The following is a 15,337-nucleotide window of genomic DNA, read 5'->3' as shown; positions in this document are numbered from 1 at the left end:
ACAGCTGCAGTGCCCAAAGAGTTCCCCTCTATGGGAAACACACTGCTTTAAAAGAAGTCCTCGGTAAAACAAGGATGAGATCTCTCCTCGATGAGATCTCTTTCCTCTCTTTAGCCTGCCTGCAAAGCACAGTGAAATGCATCCTGTCAGCTTGCAGAAGCAGTGTGACACAAATTACCTCTCGCAATGCAGCACAGATCTATCTGAACAATTCCTCTTGCACGACCAGCAACTGATTAGAAATGAAAACCTTTTCCTGTTCTCCCATTCAGATGCTTCTAAAATTATCCATCTCTTCAACAGCTTAAGTAGTTTTAATTACAGATATAATGGAAGAACCCTTATAATATGTATAATATTGCCTTACAGATAATCACCACAAACATTTCCAGTACCAAATACAGCAGCTCAGTGATGTAGAAGTGCCTGATCAACCAGCTGTGTGCTCTGGGCACAAGCAAGAGGCAGCACTTCACAGCAGAGCTAACCCCAAAGCATCCTTCCCACATGTTAGGCTCTTGAATCTCTGCCCTGAGGGACTGCACAGCCTAGGTGACACAAGCCAGTGACTTATGCTCACAGATCCACTATTACCTCCAGTGCTTTGCTTCCCTGACAGAACAGCACGCATCAGTTTCAGTTCACAACACAAAGCTTACCAAGTTTTTCCTCTTCAGTTACAACTTTATATATTTTGTATTTCTCCATGTACTCAGCAATGCCACAGTGGTTAAACTGCCTTATTGATGATGACTAAGAAGTCAGATGGACGAGAACATGGGAGGGTTCCCCTTCTGCCATGAATGCCACGTTCCTCCAGGTATTTTTGATGGCACAGTTCATTCACATTAAAAGGAGAATGCAATTACTTAGTGACCACCTTATTTACAGTATGTTCACAGGGTGTATAAAACTGTCACCATGGAAAGTTTTCTGGTGAGGTTACATGGGGAACTTATAAAAAAAAAAAAAGCAACTGCAAACACGAGGTGCACTAAAAGAACCTACCTAGAAGGACACACAGGATCCAGGGTTTGGTTATATAATAAAATAAAAGGAATAGAACACTGAACTGCAATAGAGTTTGAGATTTCCAAAGAAAAATACTTTATTCTTACCAAAAACTCCCAGGAAAACAGTCAAAGAGAGAAAAAGCTGTGAACAGAGATCAAAACCCGTTCCCCGAAGCTGTGCAGGACCTGAGATGGCTACCACTTAACTCAGATAGCTGGATAGCTAAAATACTGCTAAGTGTTGCTCATCTCTTGACCAGTGACAATGGAAAATTGAGCTGATTCAGAAATAACTACCGTCCTCCACAAGCAATAACTTAAAAAATATAGTGCGTGCCCCCTTGATTATAAGCACCAGGAATATCAGAGAACTTATCAAGGCATGTTCTGGAATGGCAGCCCAGTCCCCCCACTCCCAGAGGCAGATCTTTTCTACCCCACTGGAGCTCTTCAAGCTCAGTCTGAGAATTCAGGCCATCCCATTCCAGACTGCTGCTCCTCCTGTGTGTGTATATACATACTGCACAAAAAACAGGGCTGCGACAGCAGCCGCTGCACATATATGATGCTGAATTTAGTCTTGGTGCATTTGAACCCAAGTCAAAGGTCTTCTCGGACCTCTGCTATCCTCTCCTACTCATTCTTCAGCCTCTCTGAAAGAAGACTTCTCAAATAATAACAGCAAATGTCAGAAAACAAAAAAGATGTAAGAAAAAAAAGTTATGAACGCAAGCAAAATAAAACATGTTCAAACTAAGTGAGGCTTCCTTCCTTCCTTCCTGCTGCAGCTCATACCTCCGCATGCAATTATTGCAATTTAAATGCTCAAATGAATCTAATTTCCCTATATATCATCAGAACACAGAGGACCAAGAGTAATTCATGAGAACCAGACATACGCCCCACCTGTTTTCCATTTTTGGAGTTTGCTTTTTCCTACAGACTGCTCAACTCTGAAAACAATGTCTACAGTTATTTTTATTGTAATTGTACCTCCTCCTCTCTTGCCACAGTCTGTAATTTTAGTAGAGTACAACAAAGCAATAATGTTTCTCATGTTCAAAAAGAGCAAGTTCCTTGGAGCTTTCTGTTTGTCTATAATAAGAAACTGTGATCATGGGGATGTCCTCTGGAAAGCTGCTTGCTTAATAACCATTGAAATAAGGTGGTTTTTTTTTAATAGATAGCTAAGCAGTTTGGGAGACAACCTGCAGAATTAGTGGAGTGCACCAAAGGCCACTTGCCACCATCTCTGCACTTTCCAAGTCCTCCACTGCACCCTCTAAAAAGGAGTTGAGCACTGCAGTCCAATAGCAGAAATATAAGCACAAGCTGAAGGCCCCACAAAAATAAAGAGCAAAGACTTCTCCTTTCTGTTCAGTTGTATAACTCCCTCTTCTAGACACTATTTTTTTGGTGAGAATAATCAAGCTCGGGTCTCAAAAATAATTACCAAGGGAGCACAGATGAGAGTGGAACCTCAGCCAAAACAGTCTGACTCATTTACATTTCCAAGCATCCTCTGCCAGAGCATTATTTTTCTTTAAGGAATAACGTCGGTTTCAGATGCCACACTACCAAAGTGTAACCAAATTGTTCTGTATTTTGATGGCATTTCAGCAAGAGAGAGAAGCCCCTCTCTTAGATTCAATGCCAACTTCCCTCTGTCCCAATACACAGAAAGGAAATGTAACCACCTTTAGACCAATAATAAGATACTTACCACCATATTGTAGGCATCAGGAACTTCAATTTCAAACTGAAATTTTCCACCTTGGTAATAGCCCTCATCTAGCAAAGAAAAAGAACCACAAATATTAAAACAGTTCACTTAGAGAAAATAACCAATGCTGTTTTATACAAATTATGTCATTAATGAGATTCAAATAACAGCCTCAGGTCATCACCAAAAACCCAAACACCAAAGCACTAGCTGCTTCCAACTCCAAAAAGAAAGCTGGTTACACATCTTGCTGCTAATGCATGCTAAATCCTTCTTAACCACAGCACCCTCAGACTTGCACCAGCAATTACAGTCACAGTAGGAATAATGGTGTGCCAAGAGCACGTGCACTACAATAAAAAAGCAAGCCAGGTCTTTTGACTGACAATTATCTCCCAGTGGGTGATGAACCAATTAGGAAAATCCGCCTGCTTCTCCGTCAACCTGAGATCCAACACTGAATTATGAAAAGTGCTAAATTGTAAAATATGAATTCTGAACATATCCAGTTGCGTGTAACCAGAGACAATAGGCAACAGGCTGTCATTCCTGAGATGGCTGTGCTTGGATGCTGAAATGCTTGCAAGCAATCTGATACGTGTCTGTCTGGCATTGCAACTACAGAGTTTTGTCATTATTCTTGTTCTCTGCATCACATCGTGCAGCCATACAAAGAACTGATAGTCAGGAGGGGTTGGTTATCCTCACACAACTGTTTAATATGCAATTTTTAAAAACAACATTGCAAAGGAAAGCTTGGCAACGCAATCTGTGGTTTAGAGAACGATTAAAAAGACACATTTCTTATTATCTTATTATCTAACTTCCAAAATGCTTCTAGCTCTCCTATTATACATCACCAAAATCCCACTGGGATGACGTGGTGCCTTCTGGACCTCTTCCCTTCCCACATCTAGTGCTACCAGAGCATGGAAACAGAGCATGGCTGATCTTTCCCATCCCATACAGGTTTATGGCTGCCTCCATCCTGGAACTGCTGGCTTCCAGCACCCAGCCCACCCAAACCTTTTGTCATCCCATAGACATCTGCACAGAACTGCCAGCCTCATCCAGTGCAAAGCTCACTTTAATAACCTACTGAGAGTACGCATTTTTCAAATACATCCTTCACTTCCAATTCAATTTTGACATGCACTTAATTTATTAAGCAGACCTCTCAGGCATGCTGCTGTGCTTTATCAGCACAGAGCTGCACCTGCATTGGTTTTGATGGGAAAAAAATACACAAGTCAAAGCATTTTTATTTTGCATTCAAACATACTGGAGATAAAAATCAGTAAAGCAAAACATTTCTGAAGAATCAAGTATATAAAGGTGAGTAACACCAAATACCCTTTTGATGAAACTGCTGCCTGTCAGATTTGCCACACGCTCAAAGTAAGATGTTGTTTTAAGAAAGAACCATTACAGAAATGGTTCAATGCTCCACCTGGAACTCAAACAGCACAGTCACCCCTGAGCAACCCTACAGGATGCAACTGACGGCACTTCATTCACCACTCAGCACACATGAAATCTATTTAACCAAGTTGCAGGAATCCTCACTGTTCCCAAGCGTGATGCCACACCTTGTAAAAACCACAGCTGGAAGAAATAAATGCACAGGTCTTTCACTGAGCAGAGCAAAACAAACAATACCAATCTCTTCAGTGCCTGCTACAGTACTAACCATGCAGATCAGTCTTCCATCAGTGTTCCTTGGTTCACAAGCACTTAAGCTATCACTTCTCAACATCACTTTATTGATCTGGACAAGGGGATTGATGCATTCTCAGTACGTTTGCAATGACACCAACTCATGTGAAAGTGTTGATCAGTCTGAGGGTAGAAGGTCCTGCAGAGGGATCTGGATAGGCTGAGGCCAATGGGATGAGGTTCAACAAGATCAAATGCCAGGCTTTGGTCACAACAACCCCATGCAATGCTATAGGCTTGGGACAGAGTGGCTGGAAAGCTGCACTGTGGAAAATAACCTGGGGGTGATGATCTAGATGATCTTAGAGCTCTTTTCCAGCCTTAACCGTTCTAGGCTTCCATGGGAAGCTATCACATGCAATGTGATGTCTACACAGGGAGATATAAGGCTGCTGCAAGGCAAAGGAGAAACAGCACCCCTGTGAAGGCTGCTCACAAAGCCCAGCAGCAGAAAGTTATTTTTCATTGGCTTAATTTCAATAGTTCCTGGATTCCATGGCCTTGGAGTGTAGCACACAGCAGCCCTTCATGATCTACCCCTGCTAATGCAAAATAGGTATGTCTACATGTGCCTTGCGTCAAAGAAAACCCTCAGATTTAATCAGTCTTCACTGTAATGCAATTGTTCAAAAACAAAAATACTCAAAAACAGCTCCAGGGAAGGACAGCTTGCCAGAAGGTTGTCAGTGTGCTGCCAGCTGAACAGTAAGAGAAAAGCCACACTCTGCATCTCCGCACACTGAAAACACCAGGCACAGATGCCATCTGCAGGAACATACAGGTTGGTACTCATCTAAAAGCACGGGCAGCAAGACTGCTGATGACACTGCTCAAGAAAATGCACAGGGAAGGGGGGGAAAAAAGAAACAAAAAATGGTGAAGAGTTGTTCTTCACTTTCTCCACCTCTTCACCATCAGGCAGACACAGCTCAGGGCAGCTCCACACCCACCCAGCCCAGGCAGGGACTCCCAGCAACAACATGGAAATCAGTCAAAGCTGCATGAAATCATCATGGCAAAAAGACTGCAGTGTGTCCCACAGGATTAGTGAGACAAATTGGAGTACAAATGGTTGAGACGAGAACTGGAATTAGTGCAAGAGGTACAGCAGGACCAGACGATGGAAGAACATTCCCTTTCCTTAGCAAAAAACTTGTTTTAGATTAGCTCAAACGCTTTTTAACCACATACTAGCAGTTCCACAAGCCACAAGAAATTCCTATTTGTATTACTTTTGTTTTCTTTATTTTTCTATGTTCTACACAAGGCTGAGAAATCTCTGCAAGACCTAGAGCACTCCAGACTTGGCATTCAAACACCACTTCTACAAAGCTCAAGATCAGTATGTGTGTATATATATATATATATATATATATCTTACCCAGGGGTAAGAAATCAGGCAAAAGTGGCAGGAGACCTGTATGGATGAGCACAGGACTCATGGAAGACCTCAAATGGATGAAATCCTGTGAAATGCAGGAAAGGTGTCTGCCCACTTGAGAGAGACACAGTAATGCTGCCAGACGGGATGAAATGAGGAAGGCTAAGGCTGAGGCCCACTGGAAAGGGAGATCAACAACAACAAGATACACTTCTTCAAATATGTCAATAGCAAAAGGAAGGCTGGAGAAAAATGTAGGTCTGTTGGTGAATGAGGTGGGTGACTGGTAATGGAGGACACTGAGAAGGCAGAGTTGCTGAATGCTTTCTTTGCTTCAGACTTTCCTAAGACTGACCCTCAGGAATCCCAGCAAGGGTTTTGACACTGTCTCCCATAACATTCTCATAGGTAGGCTTCAGAACTGTGGGACAGACAAGCTGACGGCGAGGTGGATTGAGAACTGGTTGATTGGCAGAGCACAGAAGGCTGCAGACAACGGTGCAGTCTAGTTGAGGGCGGTAACTAGCAGCAGAGCACTGGAACAAGCTGCCCGAGGGGGCTGTGCAGTTCCTTTCTCTGGAAATATTCAAAACCCACCTGGATGCTTTCCTACTGCAACCTACTATAGGGAACCTGCTTTAGTAGAGGGTTGAATTAGATGACAACCCAAGGTCCCTTCCAACACCTACAATTGTATTCCCTTCCCTGCCCTCATACAGACTCAAAAACCCTCGATCTTTCAGCCATGTAACAGTGCTGAAAAGAACTAAAGTTCTGGCAAAGCTAATAGTAAGCAAAGCAGTGTAAATGAAAGAGCTAATTAAAATAGTTTTAGCTCATAACTTGTCCATTTACAGGAGATTTTTCCAAGAAGTGAATATGTCTGAGCTCCAGTTTGTGTCTCCTGCTTAAATTTACGTCTTCAAGCTACATTAACATTCCTCCTACTGCAGTCTCAAGTTTCTTTACTAACAACCTAATACTAATCTGTGCCTGTGAGGCGTTCTGATGGTTAAATGCACAGCAAAGACACAGAATTATTTTACATTTAGAAGAAAATGTAAGATAATTTGGACAGGCCACAAAGGATGTGCATTTGATAGCAGCTCCTTCAATCGTAAGCATTGAAACGCTCAGCCATGCTCACTGACATTTGTCATTTTATGGTATGCAAAGCAGAAAACAGGCATTTTATTAATTCCCTGAAGAATGTGACCCAAATAATCACGCTAACCCCAACCTACACAACTGCATGGGAAACAAATTAATTAACTCTATGCATTCCTCTAGTCTTCGTCATGTATATGCCACCTAAACTCACCTCTCCCCTCTGCCCAGGTCATTACTGTGTTTCACCTTCAGCTGCAAATTCCGTGCTTCAAATACCAGTGCAGAGGCAGGCCTCCATGTTGCAAATATCCATCTCCTTATTTTCCCTAGCATTTGATCCAATAAGGTACAGATACCAAAATAGGAACAGAGGCAAGTGGTGCCACGAGCACATTTTTCAATGACAGAAAAAATTGGTTGATATGACACAAGGAAAAAGCAGCTCCAGCAGCAGCATCTGTCTCAGGGGCAAGCAGTTTATCCATCATGGCTGTAAAACCTGTTTTACCCTTTTTCCAATGCATGCTGCTATACATTCTCTCACTGAGCACTGCCAGACCATAAAGGAACCAGGACTTCTTAAGCACAAGCCAAAATGACAATTTTAATACGATGATGACTTCTAGAAGTAATTTGGATGTGCAGTGCTAGAAACAATTCCAGGCAGGATGAGGAAGAACAGCCCTTTTCTCCCTGTTCACATTCATGCAATGCTGTTTCGGCACTACAAAAAATGGTTGTCTCCCATCTAGAATTTTACCCATTTGAGGCAGAAGCATTCTGAGACAATATTTGCTGCCTCTCTGTCACCTCAGAGAAAACTGAGATTTAGCATATCCCAAAGGTGGTCAGAAAACTGCAGTGGATCCTTGGTATGTGTTGCGTTCTGCACTGAGAGAGCTGTGCCAAGCTGTCGCTGATCACAAGATTCTGTACCTGAATTATGCACAGCTGAAAATAGATGTTTACTTTGGGCAGGCTACAACTGCAGCCACTTCAGCTGTGCAGCTATATTTGGAGCAAGAAAATGTTCATTAAGATCATCTCATTCCCGAGATCGTTTAACGAAGCCAGCACAAAAACCATGCACTGCACTCAGCAATTGTCTTCCAACTGCAACAGCTTGCACAGCAGTTAACAGACCAAACAACCTTATGTCTTTAGATGCCTTAAAATTAGTACAAAGAAGCTATCTATCGCTTTGGCATCAAAGACAGTCCTGACTTGCACTGTGATGATCCTGTGAAAGCATCTCATTTCCAAAACTTCATAAGCAAGTATCATTTAAACTGAAGGACAACGAGTTGTTACAAACAGGCGACACTCACTAATTAAATGCAAATACATCTCCTGCACAGAACGAGACGTTAGAAAGTTCAGTAATAGCACTTATATATATTTTTTGTTTTTCTTAGCATACTGACAAGGAAAATCGAACTCGTTTTTCCGTACCCAAAAGGAATCACACTAATGAACTCGTTAGCAAAGATTCCTGCTGCCAAGGAAGCGCCGGTCGGTTCGGGCCAGCGAAAAAGCAACACCGACATCTAGCGGTCATTTCCTATCAAAACACTGCCAAAAATGTTCCTCTAGCTCTACAAACCGTAAAGCATTATTTGCACAGGTAAGACGTCTCCAAGACTGACACACAGCATGCAAACCCCGTCCATAAATATCCACAGGAAATCTACACCGGTAAGAATTTGCTGGCTTGGTTGCAACGCCTCTTAACTCAAACGTTTCAGTGCACTGCACACATCAGTGTCCTCATTTGAACTGCTGCACGCTCTCAAAGATGATTTGCAGTAAAAGCGTTCCTGACATTTCAATAGATGATCTTCCATGCAAGTCCATCCACAACAGACACCGTTTTCTAATCCAAAACATGAGCAAACTCCGTAATTTCTGATTACTATTAAGAATCTCACATGGAAAAGATGAATGCACAAATTAATTGAGGCAGTTTTTACTGACCAACAGGCCAGCAGTGTACTTCAGGCACATTAAAAGATCTAGCTTCCACATACTTGAATGTTTGAAGACATTTTTAAAGACCAAGAGACTCCCACTTTTTAAGCATCTTCAGATATGCACAGATTTGAAGTTTTCCAGTGTTACATCACCTGCCCTTTAAATACCACAGAATCAAGCAATCTGTATGTATAAATAGGAATAAATCTGGTGTTCAACAGAGCTGTCATACAGTCATTTCTCTAGACATGGTCCACACTTTGTTTTTGAGGGTTTTTTTGCCAATATATGACTTGAAATAGGCTCAGTAAAATGTCTTCATTCAAAATGAGCCAACAAGACTTGAATACTTGCTGAACTTGCTATATTTTGATAGCAATCTTACTGCAACATAGTTCTCAAAATCCAGCCCAATTTCCTCATGGCCCCTATGAAACCATCACTGCATTACAGCTGTCATTGACTAGAAAGTTTACCATATTCTATAGACCTTGAATTGTGTTTCCACCACAGCAACACATACAGAAGCAAAAGCTATAGGTTTAGAAAATTACCTGGGATTACGGTTAGCTGAAAGTAATGAAGCTTGTTTGGGTCAGGAAAATTCACTTTACATGTACCTGTTAAGCAAAAGAACAATTTGCATCAGATAACCGTTTGTCCACTGTTGAAAAAACATATATCATCTTTCACATCCCCTGAATTAGCACCCTGATTAATCCCTGTGTTCCAGTTCACTGATTTCCCATACTTTCTCTCCAGTGTCTTTTCTCCATACAGTTCTAGGTTACCTGCAGTAACTCCGTTTCTTTGAGCTGGGAGGGAGAAGTTGATTTCCTTTCAGTAAACCATGTTGTCTCATACTGTAAAATGACACAGGAATAGGTCTTCTATATGGACGCTAGCTCTAAGCTGAGAAGACAGCATGCAGAATCAGCATCCTTAGAGATTCCCTAACAGGAACACATATACCTTTAACACTTGATCATACACAGCACTTTCCAGGAAGTCTTGCCACCACAGCTCTATGCTAGAATGGATTTATACCTGCAAGATGCAATTGGAAGCATGCTTTACTGCTTTACTCATCCAAAAGAGAAGCGAAGCTGCTGTTCAGCTGTCACATTGAACAAAGCTGTTTCTCAGCCTAGCTGAGTGCCACAACCAGCCTATTTTATTCCATCCAAGAGCAAGTTTCAAACCCGTAACAGGCTGCCAGAGCCTTGCCCTAGCCCTTCAGAAATGAACTCATGAAAAGTAAATTACTTTTTCAGGCTTTTGCACAGAAGAAGGGGAGAGGGAAGAATCTACATTTCCTTAGTGCTCTTTACAGTGAACTGTATTACAGAAATTTTATGTTAAAAAGCCAATTCAAAAATTAACACTGTATTGGCAACGTGCACTTTTTAACTCGTGAGGCAAGTATTTCTCCCTGCCCAAGGCTTCACAATCAGGAACTGCTTCCATGTGGGGCACTGACCACTCCAGACAGTGCAATTGCGATTGAAGCTGCTACACCATTCATAAATCAACAGACTAGAAATCAAACAGATACTGCAGCCATATGCAACAATAAAGACTGCCTCAGAATGCCTACGTACAACTGCTACACATCTCTGTCCTGTTTAACTTTCAAGTCAGTGATTACACCTACTAAGAGTGAAGCAGCATCAAAAAGCAAAGGTGATGATTTTATTCTCAAACTAGATGAAATTAAGGACAACAGTGACAATGAAGAACAAGAGCAAAAAGAGGAGGAAACATCCATCTGTGAAGTTGTGCAGGGGCTGTTATGAAAGTAGTCAGCAGCAGTTCAACAGATGCAAATTCACAGCATAACAGCCCTTTGTTTGCCTCTGATGACACAAACTGAGCTGCCTTGTCATGTACAAAGCTGGTCTTTTTTGATTATGGCACAGAAAAGCTATCAAGCTGGCACTAGAAGCTGTGTACAACCATGCATACATCATTAACCATATAATGCAGCCTTTAGCTTCTGAATCCATCCAAACTGGCTGTACTTTTCTCCCTTAACTAAGAAGCTACACAGCATCAAAAATATATAGATCCCATTTGCCTATAAAAAATACCTACAGCTGCACACACACACTCCAGTAATGCATTCACACTGTAAAAGCCACAAACCCTGATATACATTTCTCAACATTATCCTACTTTAATCCATTTCTCATTCATTATCTTATTGAAGAGACTAAGCAAAAAGTTGAACCAAAAACTACTGTGAAAAAATCTCTATAATTGTCTTTTAGAAAGAGAAGCATACAGAAAGAAAGTGATAATGCTTCACATTATCCCTTTTAGCTCTTCTGTTCTGTGTTTTTTCCCCTCAATTCCTCCCATCAGGCAGCCTGCATGCTGAGAAGCCTGATTTTTGAGATCTGACAGCTGATCTGGATTTACAGGCATTAGCAAACACAAGAGGCTCAGGAGAAGCAGCAGAGGTCTAACCTAGAGGGAAAAAATGGCCAAACTTCCCTCAGATGGAGAAGACCAGGCATATTACGGGTTATCTGCCAGCATAATCAAAGAGAATATTCACCACTTCTCTCTGAAAGATAAGAGCAAGGCACTTTCACCCTTATGTGAATGCACGGCAGTAGCCTGCATGCATGCTCTCAGACTGCAGCAAGCAGCTCACACCTCTTTCCCTGCAGGCAAAGTGTCTTAGATTACTCTGAAATATGAGCATGGATGGCAGGAAGTTACGTAGAGCAAGTGACAGGTTCTGGAGCTGCCCCTGAGCAGACTGTGTGCTAACTCTGAAGCAGAGATGGCAGAGTGCTGCTGTTCTGGTCAAAATCTGAGAGGAAAGAGAGCTCAGCTTTGCCACCAACACTCACCCTCAGCAACAACCACAGAACTGCAGAAGCCCTTTATAGAAGGACTTTGTGTTTTGTTATCTGTTACAGAACTAACTCTCTGAAGCTAAGGATCAGAAAACATGTATTTGATAGCAATAAGCCATTTACCCTGTGCTCTTCAAACTCTATCTTAAAGCATCCATGAACCATTCTGGCATAAGATGTGACGATACTGAGCCGGGTGGATACTGGCTGACATACAAGAAGGCAGCACAGCCTTCAACAAGACCTGAACAGACTGGAGAGCTGGGCAGAGAGGAACCTGATGAGGTTCAGCAACAGCAAGTGTAGAGTCTTACAGCTGAGGAGGAATAAATGCACGCATTGGTACAGGTTAGGGGCTGACCTGCTGGAGAAGAGCTCTGCAGAGAAGGCCCTGGGAGTCCAGGTTGGTCATGAGCCATCAGTGTGCTGTTGTGGCCAAGATGGCCAATGCTGTCCCATGCTGCATTAAAAACAATGTGGCCAGCAGGCTGAGGGAGATTCTCCTTTCCCTTTGCTCTGGTGAGGCCACATCTGGAGCATTTGTTCTGGGCTCCCCAGTTCAAAACAGACAGGGTTTCCTAGAAAGGGCCCAGTGGAGGGAGATAACGATGATTAAGGACCTGGAGCAATCTCCTGTAAGAGGGGAGGTTGAGCAACCTGGGACTGATCAGTCTGGAGAAGACTGAGAGGGGATCTCATTGCTGCTTACAAACATCTAAAGTGCAGGAATCAAGTTGATGGGGGCAGACTCTTTTTGGTGGCAAGCAGCAACAGAACAAGAGGCAATGGGCAGAAACTGGAACAGAGGAAGCTCCATACAAACGTAAGGAAGAACTTTTTTTTACTGTCAGACTACCACAGCACTAGAACAGGCTGCCCAGCTTGTGGATTCTCCTCCTGCTTGAGGGAAACTGCTTTTGAAAGGGGGGGAGGAAGGGAGAGGGTTACAATTAGGGATCTCAAGATGTCTCTTCAAACCCCTATAATGCTGAGATAACATATAATGCAGGTAAGATTCCAGGGCTAAAAGCACTTCATCTTGCCTTTTTTGTTTGTTTAAGGAATATATATATATATATATATATATATATATTTTAATTAGTATTCTTATTTTGTTAATACATCTACTGCTTAAGAAGCACACTAGGCTACAGCTTGCATGTGAAATGTGAAATGAAAAAGCACCAGGTTAATGTGGTTCCTGAGACCTGAGCCATTTGCTCTGCTACTAAATAAGCATTTCCTGGTTTGGAATTAAGGTGAGACCAGAGGAGAAACAGGAGCAAGTTAAGAAGCGTGCTCTTCAGCTCCAGAGTGTTCTGTGAGAAGGAACTTCCCACCCTACCAGCAATCAAGTTGTGTCATGTCACTGAATGACCAATGCTGCTTCCAAAGGACACTAGCAAGGATCTCCATCTCTGCAACACCTTAAGAGAGGGCAGAGCAAGCCTGCTCAAACCTAGGCCAGCAGAGCTTGGCACAGCTTGCCCCACAGTTAACACATCATTAGCATTCATACTTCGATCCAAATAATCACATCAACAGCCCTATTCCCCTTAAAATGTATGCCATTGAATGCTGTACTTACAAGGTAAATTAGCTTCAAGTTCCGCAACCTCTGTTGAAAGAAAAGAAACATACCATTACTTATGCAAGCAGAAAGCATTCTCAAAGTCCAAATTGGCAAATCTAATTTAAACCTTGCTGTAAATCAAATTTCATTTAAGATATAATTAAGTCTCACGGAAGATTTACATTGAAATTTCTCTTTAAGCCACACAATTCATTACTGAAAAGGCTCGTCTGCCCTGCAGACAACGCTTCCCTACTGCAATGAGAGGGCTCAGCTCTGCCAAGAGAGAAGCACCAGAGACACAGAGCCCTACCACTGCAAAGAGTGGCACCACCCTGACCTCCAACCTCATAAGGCTCTAAAATACAGAGGGCCAAAACACAGGAGCAAACCAACCTCAAGAAGCAGCTGTACCTCAATGGAGAAAACAAGCACAAGAGGTTCACAGTCTGCTGGAATTCCAGCACTCTACAGCACCTACCTGCTCATGTCCTTTACCACCTTCGGCTACAGATATCCTCAGGTTACACATTGGTTCCTTTGGGGAAGCCTCCAAGCATGACACTACTGCCTGCACACTTGGGAACAGCTACAGAGGCTCTACTCAAGAGCACTGTCATACAAGATGCCACCCTGCCTGCATAAACCAGCATTAAGAAAGTCAAAACCCAGAAACCTTCATTTGAAGCACTTGGCAAAGCAATCAGGACAGAAACATCAGCTCCCATTGCACAGCTCCCCCCATAACCTCAGCACTGCTGAATACTCTCAGAGCAGTCAGACTTTTTGCTTCAGTGCCTGTTAGAAATTTCCCCTGGAGCATCGTTTGCTATGGATATGCACTCCAATTGAAAAATAAATTCAGGTTTCTTTTTATTCACTTTTATGTCCCACGCATAGAAATTCAAGGTCATTCATTGGGAAAAAAAGAAAGTAACACCATTCAGTTGTGTAGCACTTAGAAAAGCTTATTCCTAACTCCCTCTCTGTCACACTACCCTCTCTGGAAGGCCCACTGTATTCTCCCTCTCTCCTGCACCACAATGAAGCCTTACTTTCAACTACTTCAATCTTTCACAAGAGTATGAATAAGATGCAGGAAGGCACCCCCTCCCCTTACAGTTCCAGGAAACCTAATTAAGTGTATATTTGCATTTCCTGTAGGCTTTTTTTCTCCACCTGATTTCTCACTTCACTTTCTCTTCTGCACAGAAACCAATGATTTATTTAGGCTAACATTAAGAGATCTGCACACCAACTCTCAGAAATGTACGCCCGAAGAAGATTACAACTGAGCTTAAGATATAGGAAAAGAGTTTTTTGACACAGAATTCAAACAGATCTCACAATTAAAAGCTCACCAGCTCCACAGAGCTCTTCCTATGTCCATGCTTACCAAACCTCTGCAGCAAGCACAATGCTTCATGTATTTCTTCAAGCATCTAGAAAGCAGGACAGAGGAATGATGAACATTTGGAGTAGCGCTTGCTACTGCTGATCCAGTGCTGTGCAAACCTCAGAGCTTCTCAAGCCCTTTCACAGCCAAGAGAGCTGACTGCCAACCAGAAGCAAGCCCAGGAGCAGCACAGAGCTCTGCACCACGCTGGTAAGGCATCCAGGGAGGTCTGAAAGGCAGAGAGGTGCCAGAGCTTCTCTTTAGTGGTTCCAGATGCTACAATGAAAGGGTGAAAAGGCAGGGACTGAACTTAAACCTACCACAGGCTTTGGACAAACTGAATGCAAACTGGTGACGTCTCACAGCAACAGCTCTCAGAACTTTATGAAAGCTACACTACACACGAGTAACCAGAGCTATTTATAAATGATTTCACAAACAGTAATTCTCCCTAGTCATGACAATTCTCAGGACAGAAATAGGAACACACATTCCTGACAAGCATATAGGCATATGGCTTACGATAGACCCACGTGGATGTTATATTCAGTAACACAAACCATAATCGAGATGTTCTGCTCTCTCCC

At 42.5% G+C, this 15,337-nt stretch overlaps 1 protein-coding gene across 2 annotated transcripts in view; it reads right to left on the bottom strand.

Moving 5' to 3' along the window:
• UBE2F (ubiquitin conjugating enzyme E2 F (putative)) overlaps positions 1 to 15,337 on the bottom strand; it is a 64,720-nt gene that overhangs the window by 41,756 nt on the left and 7,627 nt on the right. For both annotated transcript variants that reach the window (XM_048952613.1, XM_048952614.1), the window contains exons 3-5: positions 13,370 to 13,399; positions 9,469 to 9,534; positions 2,737 to 2,804 (exon numbers count right to left, since the gene is read on the bottom strand). In XM_048952613.1, coding sequence (XP_048808570.1) covers positions 2,737 to 2,804; positions 9,469 to 9,534; positions 13,370 to 13,399 — 164 coding nt within the window. The remainder of the gene's footprint in view (positions 1 to 2,736; positions 2,805 to 9,468; positions 9,535 to 13,369; positions 13,400 to 15,337) is intronic.

Source organism: Lagopus muta, chromosome 8 (genome assembly GCF_023343835.1).
Source record: "Lagopus muta isolate bLagMut1 chromosome 8, bLagMut1 primary, whole genome shotgun sequence".
In the NCBI taxonomy this organism is placed as follows: Eukaryota; Metazoa; Chordata; class Aves; order Galliformes; family Phasianidae; genus Lagopus; species Lagopus muta.
This window is presented reverse-complemented; position numbering and strand designations above follow the sequence as displayed.